This window comes from Sinohyriopsis cumingii, unplaced genomic scaffold (genome assembly GCF_028554795.1).
Source record: "Sinohyriopsis cumingii isolate HCF-2022 unplaced genomic scaffold, ASM2855479v2 utg000198l, whole genome shotgun sequence".
NCBI lineage: Eukaryota > Metazoa > Mollusca > Bivalvia > Unionida > Unionidae > Sinohyriopsis > Sinohyriopsis cumingii.
Genome location: NW_028315875.1, coordinates 4,474,321 through 4,495,839, shown reverse-complemented (window position 1 = coordinate 4,495,839; position 21,519 = coordinate 4,474,321). Strand labels below are relative to the sequence as shown.

Below are 21,519 nucleotides of genomic sequence, written 5' to 3'. Positions count from 1 at the left end.
ATGATATAGGATCTATAGCTGATGACATTGTCCAGTCTTGATGGAAAAGGATCGTTTTTCATGTTTGGGTTAGCAAAGTGGTAGTAATGAATACAGACAGTGTCGCCAATCATCCAGTTAAATAGAACTCTAACATCGCAGTACTCGCTACTGTAATAGTACGTCGTGACGGTCTGTTCTAGAGCCGTTCGAAGTTGGTTGGTGAGGGCATTGGATCGTGATGGATCTGTAATATTATGGACTGATTCATGGCTATGGACCGACCCAGGCCTCTGAGAATAACCGAGTATCGTGGCACTAAATTGATAGTGGGGCAACACGGGGTCATCATGCAGTTGATATTATATCATCTTAAGTTGTCCATCAAGATTAGGAATATGCTTGAATTGATTAGGTTTTGACCGTAAACGTTCTGCATCTGACAGTGCCGTCAATCATTTTTTCTGACGCCGCCAAGTTCATGATCCATGGAAAGGACACGCAATATTAGATAATCGTAATAATTACCCTCATGTTTAAGTGATGGGGTGATCGAAGTTAGTGTTGATTGTGAACAATCTACATTTGACGGCAGAGCCTGGTTTTGACGGAACAGGGTCATCATTTTCTTCCTGACGATACCAGATTAATATAGACAGGACGGGCTTGAAGATATCTGATGTCAGCAACTAGTCCATATCTGCACCAGCTGAGGTTGTGGCTGGGCTGGTGTTTATTTCTGTCAAAGTGCCTCAAATGTCATTCTTTAGAGTCGTAGAATGGCTGTCGTTCCAACGACGATTGAGCCCTAACGATACCACAAAAATGTATGTTCCACTTAAACACCTAACGATACCACCAAAATGTATGTTCCACTTAAACAGGCAAAGCGGGAACTGGATCTGGGGATGCATTTCGCCGGCGAGCTCTCTGCTTCCAGTGTTTCTGCGTCGACTGCAATACTCCTCGGCGTCCTCTTCTCTAATTAGGGCATCTATGTGCCTTCTCCGTAACCGTTTATCATTTCAATCCGATTGTAGCCTATTGACTCGCAGTCTGTCATGCCTTTATGTCTCATATATAACCTAAATTACACCCTCACACGTAATAGTATTGTCCCAGGTCAGTTTAAAGTACATGCCTTCCATACGGAGAACAAGCAATTCTACACATTTGTTGACACCTGTAAATTCAGAGCAAAACGATAAGCTTTACATGTCAAATCAGTCTACCGTGAAGTGGACTCCAATTATATGTCGCGAATTATGCTGTGTACTTCTAGACGACGAGTGCCACAAATCTTATATAAGGTAAAGTACACGTAATTTGATTGGACGTAATAACGACCGAAACGAGTGAAATCGTTGTGTAAACTTATTGTTGTTGTTGTTGTTGTTGTATGGTTTAACGCCATTTTTCAGCACATGATATGCAATATATGGGGGTCAGTATTAATGGTGGAGGAAGAACCCGGGAAAAGCCCCGGAAAGAACCACCGACCAACGAGAAGCTACTGGCAAGCTTTCTCACATACCCACATTGGCCGAATCGGAGACTCGAACCCACGCAGACAGAGGTGAGATGGCAGTGATCCGTAACGGAGAGCGCTTTGGACCACTCGGCCACTCGGGGCCCCTGTAAACTTATTGTGAAATGGACTCTGGTGAACAATGCATATGTCTTTATAAAGTACCTGTTCGATCATCTTGGTTTTATTCAATTATACAGTCAGTCGCATAAACTTACCGAGATGAGGACGCTAGTGAAGGAATTAATACCTATATACATTTTAAGCACGACTTTTTTGGTGTCTAATATAACCTGTACCTAGTCAGAGACCACATAATTATATCTGGTCAAGTATACATTATTGAATGAACATAATTCCAAGCAGGACGAAGATGTTAATAAAAAAATTTAAAACAGCTTCGTGTCAGACAGGAAATCGCTAGAAATAGTTGAACTATATAGACGGGGTATGCTTCTCTTATATGACCAACTCCTCCAACTCTCTCAGTAATGAGGAAACTTTATTGGTATTTTCGGGAGGTCTCTATAAGAGCGTGCTTCATATTAAGAGCGGAAGTAATAACTGAAGTAGGGAAAGTTCTAGCCCTAATCCATCTATCCAGTGAGAGACCTCTCTTGTGTGTTTCCCACATATTTGAGAAGACAATTTTAAGCTTAATTTTAGCTAAAATAGGACCTGAGAGGGCTTGATTTGCAAGACCGGATTTGTTCTTCTAAGGTATTATGGTCGGTGAATTAAAAACATTCATCAACTTACCCCGCCTAAAAATGGAGAATGTTCCGCCTATTCGTTTGCATATATATTTATTTGAAACCATCCTGTTCCGTCTTTAACTATTGTTTCCAATTACTTAAACAATATTCATAGGTGTATTGTAAAGCTACAAAGAAAATATAATCAGTTGAATTTGCATACATTATATGATAAAATGTCTACTTTCGCCCCGTTCGGTCAGACAAGTTTATATCCTGCCAAACGATTATGCAACAAATAACACTAGGCTAACGATCAAGTTGGGTAGCTGTCCATTGAAATTTACTAACTGATTGAAAAATGTTATCCTTGGTCGATGGGGTCATTCCTAATCGCATACTACTAGACCTGCGTACAAGCAATTTCCTTTCATTCGTAGTAGAAGGTGTGACTTTAGTCCCCTTCGTAATAAAATTGGGCAAGAACCATTGTGGTGAAAAGATAAATTACATCGATTTGAAACACATTACAATTACCGTTCGTGTATGCATGAATATGCAATAAAAAAGTGTTGATGCAATGTAATTGATATCTCTTTTATCTACTTTATGCCATAGAAACACTTTCATTTTTTATTTAGGCACGAAAACATCTATTTTGAGACAGATATTTGTTTTTGTCATACAGCATAAGTACATCTGAAAATTCAACGCTCAAATCCAATGTAGGATTTAGTACTGCCCGATTCTACTTCTGGTATGTTTATGCAAATATGACATGAATATTTAGCTCAACTACATCCCGCTTATCTTATCTTTCTTGATACATGAACGTTATCAAAGTTAAGGACTAGATAAAAATGCATTACATTATTCATCCTGCTATTCGTTTTATACAGTATTGCTCTTCAGGCTCGAACCCGGTATATTTGTCTTATTTTTGTTTCGAAATGGTTACGGGTAGAGTGACATCTGTTTGAATAAGCCTTGTTTCTGAATACTACAAAAACGTATTATTTATTCTCAATCATTGGATATTATACTAAGCAATTTGTACTTACTCAATGGGAAAAGTGTCCAAACTGTAATGACAACCCGAGCATTTTCCTGTGCAAGCGAATTCTGTCCGTTACCAAAAATACTCCCTATGCATGCAGTGTAACCTCCATGACCAGATGTTGGACGCCAGAGTCTGACAGATTGGTTGTTATAAGCGTAAATGAGACCCCCGTAGCCGCATACGCTGTTCAGGTTCCAGGTGTTGGTCATAGCACTACCGACTCCCCGAAAACGGAATCTCGCGTTATTACCTTGTTTTGCCTCGACCTGTACAGTTTTAAAATATTTAATATCGGTGGTTGAAGAATATTTACTTGCTACAACTTTGCAATATGTCGACTCAACAAAATGTTTTGAATGTCAGTCTTAGCTTCATTAAGAAACAGAAATCTAATAATAATAAATTAAAGTTAAATACTTACTCTATCATATAGAAATCGTAAAAAAAAAAAAAATAAACATATTTTAACGCTTTTCCCATCCGACGCCAAATGAGAACTTTCAAATTCAGTTGTACTTTGGCAAGAGATGGAATTATAATTATCTACTGCTTTCTTATTTACGAATTTAATTATTTTGTAAAGGACCAAATTTAATAATATTTTGTTTGTTAAAACAACCAATTTAAGGACCCAACGAAGAATGATTTTTGCGTGGAAAACATCCCCAGTCAACTATTTTCAGAACTTAAAATCATTTTAATCAAAACCACGAAAAATCAAAAGCACACAATCAATACATATTCGCTGTCAACATATGTTTGTTTTGGCATGTATCAGTATGTTTGTGATAGAAAATATAATTTCGCTTCTAACTTTGGTAAATTACCATCACATCGAAGAAAAGTTCATCAACTGTCATTTTGTTAATGGGGAATTCTAGTTGTTCATTAGCTACTCCTGGTCCAATGTCATACGACGTTTTTATCAACGGTGGGTAACCAAAGTCATTCCAGGCCAAAATTTCAACACGGCCCTGAGTTGTTGGATTCATGTGATAAGGTGATCCCCAGCCATCCTCTGTTGAGAATATCGCACCTAAAAATACGATATAAATTTCATAAACGTGGAGAACGATGTGAATATTTATATTTAAACTTACAGAACCAATTGTATACAACGAAGTATATATGACCCTCGCCGCGCTCGTGTATTTCCAACCTGTGCAAAGATGACCGTTAGGCTTAGCAGTTCCAACTTGTGCAAAGATAGTGGCTGGGCTTTACGATTCCAACTTGTGCAAAGATGGTCATTGGACTTAACGGTTCCAACCAGTGCAAAGATAGTCGTTAGGCTGTTTACAAGCGCAGTCAACGTTACGCTCAATTTAAAGAATCCGCTACCGTGTTTTCATAACTCTGTGATAAATAGTTCACGCCTTGCTCTGAATTAATTATCATATAGCGAGTTAGACCAATTTAAAAACAACAAATGTACGTACCGAGCGAAGTTAAAATATTGTTGAAATACGTTTTTGTATGTGTAATATATTTATAGGTTACTGCATTTGTATGGAAAAATATGAACGAGTTTGTTTGTTTTTTTTCTGATGGAAATACTGCACGACGTTGGGAGTATAGTATATTCATTCGAAAAAAACGAGTTCATATTTTCCCATACAAATGCAGTAACCTTTTTATCAGATGCTCATTTTCTTGTTCTACCTAAAGCTTAATGATGCAAACAAAAGTCTACTGTATTCCAATTAAATACACAAGCGCAGATTCATCATTACACAACAGCAACAATATTGTCGCGCACATAACTCCGCCCAAATAAATTTGAACTTAGTCGCATGCTAGACATAACTTTCGAAAACAAAGTGGCGTCTTGGTCTGCTTAAAATTGAAATGTTGAGTCATATTGTGAATGAATGTGCATTGCAACAACTTTTCCAATTGATCTGGAATGACTAGAGTTTGGTATTTGTATTGTTTTTACGAAATTTCGTGATGATAGCTTGGATTCATCTGTGACATTTATACATGAAATGCATCGTATTTCAGCAGCGACGGAGCAGCGTGTTGACATATGCAAGTGCTTTTTGTTCTGTTACTCAATGTTTGAAATCTTTCGATTGCAATTATCAAAAAGAAGCTATGGAATATAATGTTTATTTCTTTTTTAAGTGAAATAAGGAGGATGTAATTGCACTTGAAATATAGTCGAAATTACGGTGCAATTTCGAAATGTGAAATCAAGCTTGAGAACCCATGACATGGCTCATGTAATTCGGATTTGCAGAACTAAGAAAGTACGTTTTGAGAAAATCCAAACTGTGAGTATAGTTTTTGCCATTCTTATTACCAGCTAAAGAAGACAGTGTAAGCCTTGTCACTTGCATGTTATTTGTAAAGACCCAGTATTTTGTGAAATCTGACATATATCGCCCTCCTAAATCCAAAATATTGTATCAAAAAAGTTAACGCGGAATGTAGCGAAGCAGCTGGTATGTGGCAGTACACGAAACATCTGCTTTAGTTCATTCAGAAACAAATTTATTCAACCAAACCGAAAAGCGCCTACTACGTGAGTGTATATAATTTGTTTGCACATCAAAAGTGTTTGCGTCTGCGTCCATATTTTGTTTACTATAGAATGTAGTCCCTTTATGAATGCAATATGCGCGCGAGTGCAATATCGTAAAATACTGAACAAATCTGACAATGTAAAGTTAACGGAGAAACAAATGAGCATATAATAAAAATATATTCATGACGTCTTCTTATGAAAAATTCCTGACACAAACTTTCATGCCCATTATAAATACCCTTACAGCGTAGGAACCATAACCACCGAATGAACTGAGCTTCATTCCCAAAACCCAAATTTATGAAAATAAATAGAAGCAGGGTATTTTAGGCATGATTCTGGCCATTGTGTTTTAGAAACCACACATAAAACTGATAGGAGTTCATGTTATATCTGATTAGTTCGTGTTGCGTTTGTTTTGGGTTGAGTAGGGCGGAGTGGTCATATCTTGAAAGCAGATATAGTGCACTGGTTAATTACTGTAAATACTTTACAAACTGATATTGTAGATACTATGTATACATTAAAGAGATCCAGTTTAATTTGTTCCTAATAATCATCCAATTCATTTTCTCAAGAAGTTTATTTCAAATTTACATTATCAATGTTTTATTATAATTAATGCCGGCATTTCGAGCCTCAAATACTTTTAGGAAAAAATCTATCTCTCTAAACCCGTTTAAAATCGTTTCTCGGCACAGTCTTTGTTCTTGCCACAGAAAATCGTGTGTGACAAAGTTTTGTTTGGACGATTGGTTGCAACTTTTTAAACAGACTCCCGTCTTGGTAAATTCAAAACATACGTCACAATCAACATAAAATTAATACGAGAACATCTTACTTGAAACAAACATTTTGTGAACCGTTGCACATAATTATGCTATTATGAATAAACGAATAAAATATTTAAAATGAAAAGGAGTTAGATTTTCTATCTTGCGTATAAATATTTGTATTTAGTTCAGCTCGATTTTATATATCTGAGACAGATTTTAACAAGAAATAATGATGTAAAAACAAGGCTAATACATTTGTAGTGAAGTTCCATACTGAGAAACCAAGAATATATGTATATATATTTTGGACTCATATGTGTTGTCACCCTCAGAGTAATTGTAATTATTTACAGCTATAACAGCATGGGCATACTTTCGAAGTTATATTAATTTTTAACGTCAAAGAATCCACTCTCTTTCCAGTTACACCGTCTTCTATAAATGATAAAAAGTTCAGAAATTCTTCATTCCTTTTGTACCATCATAGCGAATCACAAACACTTTTAAAAAGCACTTACCAAATTGTTGTTGCGAATGAACCCAGACCCTAACATGGGAGTCATCATAGGCAGAAATTACCCCTATCGTTCGGTACCACCATTGCTGTACTGAGTAGGCAATCATCGTGGACCCTGTAAAATTCACCGGGTAAAACATGTTTACTTGCTTTCGTTCCTTCAACTTTTCATTCCTTAAAAATTTACAAGCTACAACGAGCAATTCCAAAAGCACGAAATGGGCATGAGGTTCCACCATTGTACAATGACTGGTTTTTATATGTCAAATAATCATATGCATTCAAATGATATATAAATGTTCTTCCTAACTTTTCCTCTTTGTTGTTTGCTAATAAATGGTTGTTTCAGCCCTTATATATATATATATATATATATATATATATATATATATATATATATATATATATATATATATATATATATATATCAAGCATCATGCTAAAATCTAAAACAAACTTCGCATACGCAAAAGAAAATTACATTCAAAACACAATATGAAGAATAATAGCCCAAATTAAAGCAAAACACAATGATGTTTTCAATTGGCTAAATTAAATCGAGCGGGCAGTGTGTAATAAAATAGTGAAACATGTAAGAGTCTGTGATGTGACTGATTTAAGTTAGCGAATTACTATTAATTAAAATGCTTGCACTATGTCTGCTTAGCTACTCTGTACACACATCTATTTTTCTCCTTGTATATGCTATTGTTGTTGCTCTAAGGCCAGACTTGCATTTCGGATGCAAAACAGCTGCTTAAGCAGTATATGTCCAAGTTCATTGCCCAGTAGAAAATCAGTACTTTACTTGGCTGTAGGCAGGAATTACACATATTACTATTGTCTTTGTTCTAGAATTTACCCCCTGATTTTCTTTCAGCGATACAGATTCCATGTAAAGTATTGCATGCCCGTTGTGATAAAGTGTATAATATACCAATTTTTCATAATGAAAACAGAAAGATAAATCGAGCATTGAGAGCTGCGAAAATTTAAAATATAATATACAGGAAGAGAAAGCGAGGTTCGCGTAAATAATAAATTACGTCTGTAGCAAATGAATGGGATACAGAATTTGAGCGGCAAGCATTAGCAGCATTTGAACCTGTCTCTGTGGATTGTGTACGTACAATCGTGATGAAGAGTGCACCAAAGTCATATCGGCAACCATTAGCAGCATTTGAACCTGTCTCTATGGATTTTGTACGTACACAATCGTGATGAAGAGTGCACCGAAGTCACGTGCACTTGATCCAATTCCAACATCACTGCTGCTTGAGTGCTTAGATCCAGTATTGCCTTCACTAACTGATGGTATTAATACCTCTCTCTCATCCGGGGAATTCCCATCATTTTTCAACACTGCCATTGTAAAGACTGCTGAAGAAACCAACACTAGACAATAACTATTTAAAGAACTACCGCCCAGTTTCTAATCTCCCATTCATATCAAAAATCTTAGAAAAGGTTGTTCTATACCAGCTTGTATCTCATCTAGTAGATAACCGGTATCAGTCGACTTTGCCAGATGCACTAATTGCAAATAACGCATCATAATTACATCAAAAGATACATGGCACAATCCATATAAAGACTGATTTTTCCATTTAGTGACCATTATAAAATATAGGGGATATATATTTACATTACCAACCCCAGCCCACGAGGAAGTGGTCAAATATAGTAGTTTCTATAAAGCTTGTGTCCTTGTAGTTTGTGTTATTAAAGATCAGACATTATATCTACGCTTAAGGTTATACATTTTTATCAATCATTCTCTGACTGAAGCAAGAAGACGGCAATCTTTTACACACACAAAACGACGAAACTGACCAGATTTAGGGAAAAAGTCGCCATGTTAACTTTAAAAAGTCCGATCTATAAAAATATGCCTTCAATACAGGTAGAAACACGTTGTAACGAACTTGGGTAAATATGAAACACTTGAAACAATGCTTCATTATCCATTAATGGTGTACATTTCTAAATAAAAGTCTGTAATAAAAATATCAGCGTTCTTATAAATGCTCATGTGAAACTTAAGCAAACAGAAGCAATCTCAGAGCAGTTAGTTGCAACAGCGTAATTTGCTTTTGTTTCCTTTTCATTAATTAATATGGATTATTAAGTTTTAAAAGATTAATCGTGATCATAAAAATTAAGAGTTCAGTCAAAATGATATGTCTATGACGGATAGAGTGTATGTTTTGAAAAGTATGAAAACTTGAAAAGGATATGTTAAAAAAAACTACAATAATGTGTTTATTTGCATCACCTTTGAGAAACACCGTCTGTGTCAGTAAATATTATCTTGAATAAGCACTCAGAAAATATGCCAGAATTTTTCATTACAAAACGTTTCTGACTTGGGGAGGGGTACATGCTACCGCAATCATCACCTAGCTACGCTGATGTATCAAACTAAAATATAGGCAAACATATAAGCTCCTTGAGACAATTAGCCTCTTGAAAAGATTAGACGACTGTCGACATTACCCATTGTTATAAGATTTTTCATATATATTTGAAAGTTATTTAAGAGTTTAACGCCCAAGGGCGTTATGTAAGCTGAGTCGGTGACTGACAGTTTATTCCACGACAAACTCAGAAAACAACGTTAAATTCTTATAATTGCAATTCTTTTTAATTTTAATTATTTATTAATGTTATTTTTTAAAGATATTTCCTATCAATTTTACAGTCTTGTTTAAGCGTATAGTGTCTTGTTGGGGGCATCTGCTACGTAGCTATTTATAGAACATTGGATTATCCGTCTGTAAAGTAATAGCTACATCAAACAAAATAATTCTAACAATGGTAGGCGATCTAAGGTTTTGAACATTCCACAGCATGGTCTTAATCTTTTATCTAAATTGGCATATGTGATATGGGTGGAAGTTCAATATCCAGAGCAAAGAGTGTGTTGTTTTGTTTGGCATACAAATGACTATTGGATTTGATGCTTTTGAGTTCATTGTCACTTGGCCGAACTGTCTATTGCCAGACACGTGAATAACCAATGTTGGCTTCTTTAAATCTAATTTTGTGTGTGTTCATCAACAGTTGAGGATACCTACAGGGGCTACTTACAAATGAAACTAAGACTATTGGTAAATGGTTCTAGTGATGGGATCCAATAGTCAAACAGTGCAAGGCATCGACTATGACAGTTACGATGGGGAGAAGCGGGGTTATAACCCCTCTTCCCCCCCCCCCCCCGGCCATATCGTAACTATCACGGTAGGTGTCATACGTCACAGGACTGTTAATCCAATTGTTGTAATGTAAGTCTTTGAAGCCACCTCCTCCCAATCCATATATCCATTTACCTATAGTTTTATATTCATTTGTAACAAGCTGCAGATTTTGAGTTCCCAAGCTTTTTTCAAACCTAATCAAGGAAAGAAATATTTATCTTCAGAAAAATTATATAGATTTGTTATTGATTCTGTCAAATCAATTTGTTAAATTATTTAAATAAAATATAAACTCACCGTTTTAATCTCGTTTTAAAAGGCATGCAGTGTGTATGCCTTCCGATTCAGTGTTAAATTAGTTACTTTGCACGTGACACTATCTATAGAAGTATAAAGTATTCTTGCAGTTTATACAGACATAAACGTAACTTGGATTGGTCACATGATTCTGTTGTGATCATTGAAAATCTTCTTTACATTTATCAACTGATTCAAGTGCAATTATATGTGAATGCACTCAAACATTCTGTGGGAATACACTTCAAAGTCCTGTTTGAATAAACTTAATGAATAAACTTAATGTGCTTTGTGAATCACGCATTTTTACCACAAAACAAAAATTCCCGACTTAAAAAGAATAGCTTTACAATTGAGTGGGCAAATTAATTTGAACTGTTTTGAACAAAGGTCAATTGATACAACATACAAACAATTATACACATAGAGAACATGAGATGCGCTTTTGCACTACACGAATAAACATACTAACCTAAAGCGTCCGTAACCCATCCGGCATATTGTCCATTCGTTAGGTGAATCCGTGTCTTGACATATACAGGGTATTTTCTTAAACCATGGGTCTTCTCAATATAGACTTTAGATGCTGTAATAATAATAATAATAATAATAATAATACTCTAATACTGATGTGCAAGGGTCGTACAAATTATATACAATTTATTAATAGCGTACGACGAACACGTCTTGCAAGAGTGAAATTCAAGTAAATTCCATACAAGCAAGATTAAACTGTTTAACATTACTCAAGGATATCATTTGGTCTGCAATAAGTTCTTCAATCACATTTCAACTTTGATGACAATTTCATGAAGCATGCAGTCACTGTTGTCTCCACTCATTTTTTAACCATGTCAGGGAAAACTATTGTCTTTAATGGAATATTCCTCTACAACACTGGTTATTTTTTTTTAAATCAAGAACGCAAGAACATATCAAAGACATGGATATTTGGTTATATTAAAAAAACAAAACTGTAAGACTTTGACGACAACGAACAATGACAACAATGCCATCGACAATAATATTAACATGAAGATGGTGTCATTTATAACCCTCTTTACACCACACTGTGTGTGTGTGTGTGTGTGTGTGTGTGTGTGTGATTAGTATGTTTAACGTAGCTTTCAACAATTTTTCAGTCATATCGCTACGATGTCTGCAGTGTGGCAGTTTATAGTGATGTCTAGCACTGGGGCATCATGCCGCAGACATGTAGCATGATGTCCCACCCAGTCACATTATCCTGACACCAGGCCGACCAGTCCTAACGCTAACCTCTTAATGCTGAGCGCCAAGCGAGGCAACTGTTAGTACCATTTTTGTAAGTCTTTGGTATGACTCGGCCGGGGTTCGAATCCATGACCTCCCGCTTCCGAGGCGGACGCTCCAACCACTAGGCCACCGGAGCGGTGCAGTTATATAATTTGGCTCCACGCAAGATTGTGAATTTCAATATTTTAATGTTTGATTAGGAGTTATATCAGTTACAATACTCTCTTTAAATATTTGTTCATTTGTCTGTTCAGCCCTCTATTCCTCATTTAAATTTTACTTTCCAGAACGGAACCCTAAAATTAATGAAACGGACTTGCGTGTTTTTTATATTTTCCTACTCCTGCGCATTGATAGGAAAACAACAACAATACAAGTAGCAACAACCAGGAACCTCTGCTACTACTTCCATATCTGCTAAAACTGGTAACACCCAACAAGAACAACAACTAGAACTACTTCTTCAACTAATACTGCTACTGCGTCTACTTACTGTCCGTGGACCGCGCATCAATAGTGATATTATTTTCGTGGTATCCTGGTAACGGTAAACTTGATCCTCTCCAAGCTCGAACACGGACGTAGGCTTTCCAGCTTGTCTGAAAGTTTGGCCCTGTCCAATACGGGGATTCACCTACAAAATATCAATAATATGTTATATGGATTAGTATAAGCGTCGCTTTACTACAGGTGAATGTCTAACCCGGGCCAAACGCGTACTAACGGCTGCCTTGCTAGGCCCTCAGCATTAAGAGATTAGTATTAGGACTGGTCGGCATGATGGCCGGATAATGTGACTGCGTGGGACATCATATTACATGTCTGCGGCATTATACCCCAGCTCTAGACATCGCCATAAACTGCCACACTGCAGACATGGTAGATATAATACCGAAAAATTGCCAAAGCTACGTTATAAATTGAAATCACACTTTCAACCACTCGCACACATATAGGTCAGACTTCCGCCAACGCTTCGAGCTAATATGTTATACCACAGAGCAGATTTTAGCCATTTTATATTGGTGACTGCTTGCAACGTTCTTTACCTTATAGAAGAATGGCTGAATGTTTAGTCACAACAGTTATTATGGTGTTGAGTGTATCTATATTTTTTGTAACGTTTGGTACATGGCCATATTGCGTGAAAGTTTTGTTCATGACTGTAAAATGCAGGGGTCGACTATTAACTAAATTATTCGTAGTTAATTTTTGTCTATTGGTATAGATTCTGCTTTTATTCATATTAAATTATAAATAGGTATTAAAAATTGAAATAAAACTATATAATGAATATGTTGACAAGTTTGATGTGATTTCTCATTGGCTGGTCCGGTCCGATGGGTTCTTAGAAGAATTAAAATTATCCCATTGGCTGAGTTAGGTCAGGTTCGTTCTAAGAACAATCTAATTATTTCCTATTGGATGGCTTAGGTCACGTGAACGGGTATTGTAAAATATTAGGTTGAGTAGTAAGATCTCTCACGTCGGGTACATTGATGCAAATAGTAATAGACTATTGAAGGTGTGTATAAGAAGAAAACTCAGAAATTAAATTCACTCCTAGTTAGGGTTCTTAATTCAACTGTTAAAATTAGTCTGCAGATGTGTGTAATGGATATGTTTAGATAATATCGGAGGATTCATTTGTTAGGGTTATTCCTTGGAGTCACAACGTGCTCATTGGACTAGAACATTATTATGGGACTACTGCGAATTATTCAAAGGAGTTGTGGGCATAGCCATTGTGATACGAACATTCGAGGATCTCAAATTCATTCGAAACATTCGATTTTTTAGAACTTGAATATAACATTTTATGACTATTTTGGGTTCAATTCATGATACAGTAAGTTAGTCTTACATTTTCATTTTATATAACTTTTGGAAATTAAATTATTTGTAGAGTTACACAAAATTTGATGCTTTTGCTTCTTTCTGTTACTTAGACCACAGATTCGTAACACTATATGATGCTGGATTACTCTGTAACTATGATATTATTTCTTTGCAAAATACTCATCAATAATTATGTTAGTTACATTATATATTTACATTAGGGCTTCTAGTTAGGTGATTTATTAAAATTTGTGCCATATAATGACGCGCAGCCCAAAGGCCCCTCCCCTTTTAATAGACAAAATAAGGCTTACCTATTTGCATCACAACTGAAATACCTAACTGCATAAAAAGATCGGAGGATTATTAACTTTGTTGATCAATAACAAATCTGCATGTTTGTGAATGTGCCGTTGTAATCAGTTACGTGACAAAGGAAGCGTTTTGATTCATATTATTATGTTCCTCATATAGCAATTGTGATATATTTAACATTTCCCAGTGTTGATTACCGATCCGCTGATATTTACCTGTGTAGATTACCGATCCAACTCCAAGATTATTATAACCTATAGGGGTTTGTATTCTGACATATTCAGCATTGTAGATATAAATGACACCTCCGTAGGCTACAGGCATGTCATCATCTCTTTGTCCGATACCTGTAATAAAATAGTTTTTTTTCACTTCAGAAAGGCAATGTTTATTTTATTTTATAATTTACATGTACTTTACGTTTAACGTTTTGTTTCTGTGGCATAAAATGTGTCGTGTTAAGAACTGACGAAATTAGGGACAAGTAAAACAAAAAGAAAGTCTAATGATGTATGCGCCTTAGGGTTAAAGGTTAGGTTCAATGTAGCCAGCCACAGTAAAATGCAGTAAAATGTTTTAAATTGCTGAGCACAGACTGAGTTAATATATACATGTACCGCCAAAAACCTAAAATATGTGTTGACATTGAGGGTTATAGCAAGTGTACTGTTGTTGAGGTCGAAAGGTTAAATGTCTAAATCACGGATCCTTTTCGAAATCAAATGACCTGCTTTCTACTGAAAAGATTGTTTAACGATAATATAAATCTTGCCTTAAAAAGATTATCTTGGCAAGACCTTAGAGTACCTCCAGTCGTACACATTTCATATTTTTCAGTATTTATACTGAGCCCTGAAAATTTTGAATACTGGTAGATAAGATCTAGAACTGACTTACGGGACTTCTCTGGGCCATCCAGTTTGAGAGCAATGTCATCTGCATACTGTGTAAAACTAGATATTCTGCTGATTTTTAAAAAAAAATAATTAATTCCTTTGATATTTGGATTTTTCCTAATCAAATGGACTTTTTTCTCTGCACATAAATATGTATGGGAATGGGGGTATCTTGTCTTTGTCCTATAACTTAGTTTCATGCATTCAGTCGGTAAACCGATATAAAAATAGAAAATGACTTTAACGAGATAAAAATCAAACATAATGAAACATAAGCATTCCGATGCAAATCATTAGGCGAATTGATAGCGAATTTGATAGCGAATATATATGAAAAGACAAAGATCAGAGGATGACGTGAAATTATGGCAGGACCAACAAAACTTAGCAGATGGCAACATTTGTTGTATGATTCCTGTTGCCATAAACAAACATTTGCCAAAATTAATTAGATCAATATGTAAACTTCCTATTTGTTTCCACGTGCAGAAACGTCTGTTTGAATATTAAATACCTTTACCTGATGGTAATGCATCCGAAATCTAATAATAACAGCAAAGCTGTAAAGCAATTTAATATTATATTTAATAATTTGAAAAATGCACCACTTTGTGAGCGGAGATAAATCAAAGGAATGCTACCTTTTAGATAAAGTGCTAGAAGAACATGAAACTGTACATCAAGCTTTTTGCATACACTGTCATTTTGGTCGTTTTGAAATGGCATTACAACTCTTGAGCTGGTATTGTTGAGTACTTTGGAGATTCGTCTGCGTCAGCTGATGAAACTGATTATATGACAGACTAAGATGTTTCTACTTGTCTGTCATACTTTATTCAATACGAAAGCAACAGCCCCCACCACCCCACCGCCCAAAATAAGTGTTTGAGGTCAAATGTGCTTTATGTATTCTGTAAGCATGCATTAAGAGAACTTATAGTTCATCTAGGAAACTAGGAAACGTACGCTCGAGAGAGTATTTAGCCTTCGTTTTTATATACATTTTCTTCCTTTTGAACAAACACTACAATTACTAATAGTTAGTGTTTTCCAAAGCTTGTTATTTAATGCTTTCATAACATAGTATACTTTGTCTTGTTTTTTTATTTAACTAGATTCTTTTGATGGTTATTGCAATCCTTAAATGAATACTAAAAAAAAAGGGAAAGAAGGAATGAGTGACAATATTAACAATACATTATAAATATTGGAACATACATCCAAAGCTAAAATCACTTCGAATAACAAACAGAATCACAAACTACAATGATTAATTGTTAGGACTCAATACCCCCGGAACAATTCCCATAGTTACTTAATCTGACACCGTTTGTGGGTTTAAAAAAAACAACAAAACAAATAGTGGTAAATACTTTCCTCGACTGCATCAATAGCACAAAATTAACACTATCAGAGTAGTTGCTACTTAAAATGTTCCTTACAGAGAATTTGTTTCATATAGTGTCAATGGCCCTTTCAATCAATTACGTGCGTACAAATGACCGTTTGAAAATCATCAGTCTCAGAAATCAAGATGGAAAAGTGATTTTCACTGTATACATTTAAAATATGTTTATGATGTAAACTAAACAGCGTAGATTATATGCAGAAAAAATGGAGAGATATCGTAGTAACTTCTGCTTTCCATTTCATGTTGGGACAACAAATATGTTTTTAAAGCGAAATCATGTGCTGCTTGAAGAAATCGAAACTAACGTAAGCCTCGTCAATAACTATATTACTAGTCTAGCAGAGCCAGTCCAAAACTCTGATTTAGCTAACCTCATCAATAACTGTATTACCAGTCTAGTAGAACCACTCCAAAACATCATCAATAACTGTATTACCACTCTATCAGAGCCACATCAAAACATCATCAGTAACTGTATTACCAGTCTATTAGAACTACTCCAAAACCTCATCAATAACTGTATTACCAGTCTATCAGAGCCAGTCCAAAACATCATCAATAATTGTATTACCAGTCTATCAGAGCCAGTCCAAAACATCATCAATAATTGTATTACCAGTCTGTACTCTACACTGGATATCCATTCGATCCAGAATCAAACACAACATTTGTTCTCTGTGCTACGTTTCACTGACGGACTCTAGTCCAACATACCTATCCGACCTCACCGATGTGTAGAAACCAGCAAGATACTTACGCTCCTCTTCTGACAACCGTATACTCATTATTCCCACTATGAAAACAAAGTCATATTGACAGCGTTCTTTTGCATACCAGGGCCCAGCAACGTGGAATGAACTGCCCACTGAACTTAGACACAAAGACACAGTGATCACATTCAAGTGTGCTCTCGAAACTCACTTATTTCGATTGCAAGAACAAACGTAAAGACCTAATAATGTTTCCTAATTTAAATATTTTCAGCATGTTTTTTCTATGTTTTCTAATTTCATGGTGTTTGTGATTGTAATCATATCGTTAAATGTTTTTTTTATCTTATAGGTGTTGTCTAATGTTGTAAAGCGCTTAGAGCTTCTAAAGATTAGGCGCTATACAAAGACCTCATTGTTATTATTATTATTATTATTATTATTATTATTATTATTTAAATATATATTAAAAAGGACGCCAATTAAGTGGTCACAGTGATTAATTTATAACGGAAATAGACAAAAATACAGATACATTCAAAACTAATTTGATTATAAGAATGAATATAATGACTATTGCACCTGGCAATATGAATTAATAAATTCATCCATGGAAATTGATCAGAAAGAAGTTGGATGAAAATCTAAACTAGTCACGTGATGCCTTTTAATTTACGATTTTTACACTGTAATGAAATAGGAATATACCGATGATACTCTCTTTGCTGTATACTTCAATAGTGATTGAAAATATCTCTATAAAAAGTAACGATAGTACCCAATTATAGTGATTTTGAAAACAAAGCATTGCCTAGTATTTTGAAATCTAAATTTTACCATTATATCGGTGAAGAGTTGAACAACAGACGATCATGACAGACCTTGAAGATAAACTGCACATTTCGTTAGAGTTAATTTTACATATGTAGAGTTAATATATAGTGTTAACAATAGAGTTAATTATATATATATATATATATATATATATATATATATATATATATATATATATATATATATATATATTTGTTTTCTAAATGATGTTTGATGGAATTTAGATCATGAAATAAACTCAAATAAAGAAGAAAATTAAAACCAGATTTTAACAGTAGACATTGTAAACGATTTTGGAGGAATACACGTGTCTCGTGTATCTTCCTTAGCAATGACAGAGAAGCTACGGAAACTATCCTCACTTTAAAATATGCCATCACAAATGACTTACAGATGCAGATTGTGAATACATTGAACAGTACAAAAAAGAACCAATTTATGAGACTTGAATTCCCTTTTCAATACAGAGCAATCGTGGTACTACTACTAAAGGTCAGTATGTTATTCACTAAATAATGTTTATCAACGGAAGGTGAAGAGCAGTTACAGCTAGGCATATCGAGCTTGTATTGAGAAAATTCATTTCTTGAGAATTTCTATTTCATAAAATAAGCCGTCTTTGTACATCTCGAGTTTTATATCATTTTAATCCCATATATATATATATATATATATATATATATATATATATTCATTTGTGCTCTGTATGTTGTATTTTCGTCAGTCTTAAATGATTGGAGTTTTGATTTTCTCCCACAGCATTCTATTTTTGGATAACCTTTTATCTCATCCTCAAGAAGTCTACATATTTTCTAAGTCTTAAAACTTCATTTTCATGTTGTATCTGGTTTTCATTTTCCTGTAAGATACTTCGTACTTCAGTTGCTTGTTAAGATATTGGGTCATGTTTCTTCGTGCTGACCAAAACATAAATTTTGCTTGTTCCAGTGCGTCGCGTGCCTGGAGAATATGTAGCGTTTATGGTCCGGTACAATATTATTTTAAAAATGTTCGACGAGTGTATGTTTTGATCTGTTTTTATATGGCCGTCTTAATAACAGTGCAATGGTTATCAATCTACGAACCTATATTTATATAACTTAATTACTAACAATGTGTTTTTAAAAGACGAGTCAACATTCAAAGCGTAGCTAGTTTTCCGCCGCACTGATCTTTCCGTTGTTGATTACCGATCCATTTCTATTTATTGAAATATCCATGCACCCTAACACTGTCATTTATTGTTACTATAAGGATTTCAATATAATCTAGCATGGCTGTGCTATAGCATCGAAAAAGTGGTGCTGGAAGCAATGCATTAGAGATCGTTGTTTCATTCAGTTTCCATATTAAGATTTGATACAAAATAAATCAACCAAAAGAGATTACTGATGGTTATTACGATAAAAAAATTATTACATTAATATGATCCTATATTTCATATTGGCCTGTGGATTTGTACGTATTTGGTTCAGTTATAAAACGTAACAGAAAATCTTTCCCCGATGAATTATTAATTGGTTTTCTCTTGGAGTTAGCAAGACCTGGAAACAAATTCCAAACTTCCGAGATATTTATTGATTTGCTCTTGAGATTTATAGCTTAGTCTGTTTGAGCTCTACTCAATTCGCAATCAATATATTGCATAATAGTTTATCAATTAGAGTGTATTTTTTAAAAAAAACACAAATACAAGTGGTCCAGCTCAGGGTAATTATTATGGTCCATAGACCAGGTTGTGGGGTGGACGGAGGTTTACAATATACGTAGTCGACAATTATTCTCGTATAGTGATGCAAGATTTTAAATGATTTTAAAATTTAAAATTGGTCAGGATTGTCACTTCTCTGTGACAACATTAAATGTCCCAGGACTAAAAGATTGTAAAAACCTATGCAGCAGTTCTCACCAATTGCTGGGAAAATATAATTATTGTTAGGATTTTCCATGGACTTGACCTGCACCTCCACGATGGCCGGGATTTCACTGAGGTTGTGACGAACTTCGAGTGCGGGAAATACCTTGTCATTGGCTTTTAATTTGAACCACTCACTTACAAAGTCAGGTGGACCAAAAGTTGCGCTTCCAGCAACTGGAATAGAAAAGAACAAGGTTCTGATAAAAATTACCAGTATCCAGATTCCAGATTTTATATTCATAAAATATGCCACGCGCTGGAGGTTTTCTTTGGGGGTAACAATAATCTTTCAGATCAGAAATACCGTAACTTTTATATCGTACCTAATCAAACTGCCGACACATTAAAAAATTAAAAAAGTATGCAACATAAAATATTCATCATAATCACAGACTGCTCAGCATTCGCCACTTTTTGGAGGGTTTTGTTGGTGACTTCATTGGAGAAGAGCAAAGATTCTTTATACCCCCAATTTTATTATTTTCTATTCCACAAAACCATACACTTGTAAATCCGATTATTAAAAGCTGAATAATACACTACTTTTTTCTTTCTTCTAAAGAATTCAGTCTGTCTTAGAAACAGTCACAAAATAAGTTCTCACCATCATTTATTGCAATTATTGCACCCCTCAAAAGGTGAGTTAATAAGTGATGTCATGAAGTAGGATTTATAACCGATATTATTATTATTATTATTATTATTATTATTATTATTTTCAAGCAATCAAGCGTTTATACACATGCATATGGTATCAGAATTAGGCATGGCTTTCTTTTTTAAATAACTAGCTAATAAATAAGTTCTTTATTTTTTGTTGCAAAAAAAAAGAAACCTGTGACTAAAATGGCACAGAATAAGTGTGTGTCTGTGTGTCTGTGTGTCTGTGTGTGTGTGTGTGTGTCTGTGTGTCTGTGTGTGTGTGTGTGTCTGTGTGTCTGTGTGTGTGTGTGTGTCTGTGTGTGTGTCTGTGTCTGTGTGTGTGTGTGTGTGTCTGTGTGTCTGTGTGTGTGTGTGTGTGTGTGTGTGTCTGATTTGGATTTTTAACGTAGCTTCAACAATTTTTCAGTCATATTGCTACGATGTCTGCAATGTGGAAGTTTATAGTGATGTATAGCTCTTGGACATCGTACCGCAGACATGTAACATGATGTCCCACCCAGTCACATTATCCTGACACTAGCCCAACCAGTCCTAACAAGGTGTAAATACCATTTTTATAAGTCTTTGGTATGACTCGGCCGGAGATAGAACCCACGACCTCCCGCATTCGAGGCGGACGCTCTAACCACTAGGCCACCGGAGCGGTCACACAACAAGTTAATGGTTATATTAAAATCTGGCATCATCATCTATCAAATAAATAACCTTTCCTGCTAATGTAAATACACAGCTCATAAACCTGATGTTCCTGTTTACTTTGTCATTTAGGTGACTGAAAAAGTTGTCATTGTGTTTCAAAATTCGTCAATGAACAAATCGATACGGCAACAATATTCTCCTCTTGCTGCATTTTGCGATGGGTAGATTAAAAGTTGCTCATGTCAATAAGAACAGAATCAATTGTTGCACCTTTTTTGATTAACAATCGTGTTACATCTAAAGGTTACGTTTATTAAACGCTGAGATTTATTTTGCAGATATCTTATCTCATCTTATCTAATTATTTTTTTACATGACCAACTATATGTGCTGTTTTATTTCGCTGTTTGCAAAAGTTCATACAATTTAGCTTTTCTGAA

General features: G+C 35.1%; 1 protein-coding gene across 1 annotated transcript in view; it reads right to left on the bottom strand.

Moving 5' to 3' along the window:
- LOC149774603 (uncharacterized) overlaps nt 1-21,519 on the bottom strand; it is a 39,148-nt gene that overhangs the window by 3,907 nt on the left and 13,722 nt on the right. Inside the window, exons 2-8 of the mRNA XM_089945037.1 lie at nt 19,769-19,951; nt 14,224-14,355; nt 12,348-12,488; nt 11,052-11,165; nt 7,087-7,200; nt 4,090-4,298; nt 3,264-3,528 (exon numbers count right to left, since the gene is read on the bottom strand). Coding sequence (XP_089801163.1) covers nt 3,264-3,528; nt 4,090-4,298; nt 7,087-7,200; nt 11,052-11,165; nt 12,348-12,488; nt 14,224-14,355; nt 19,769-19,951 — 1,158 coding nt within the window. The remainder of the gene's footprint in view (nt 1-3,263; nt 3,529-4,089; nt 4,299-7,086; nt 7,201-11,051; nt 11,166-12,347; nt 12,489-14,223; nt 14,356-19,768; nt 19,952-21,519) is intronic.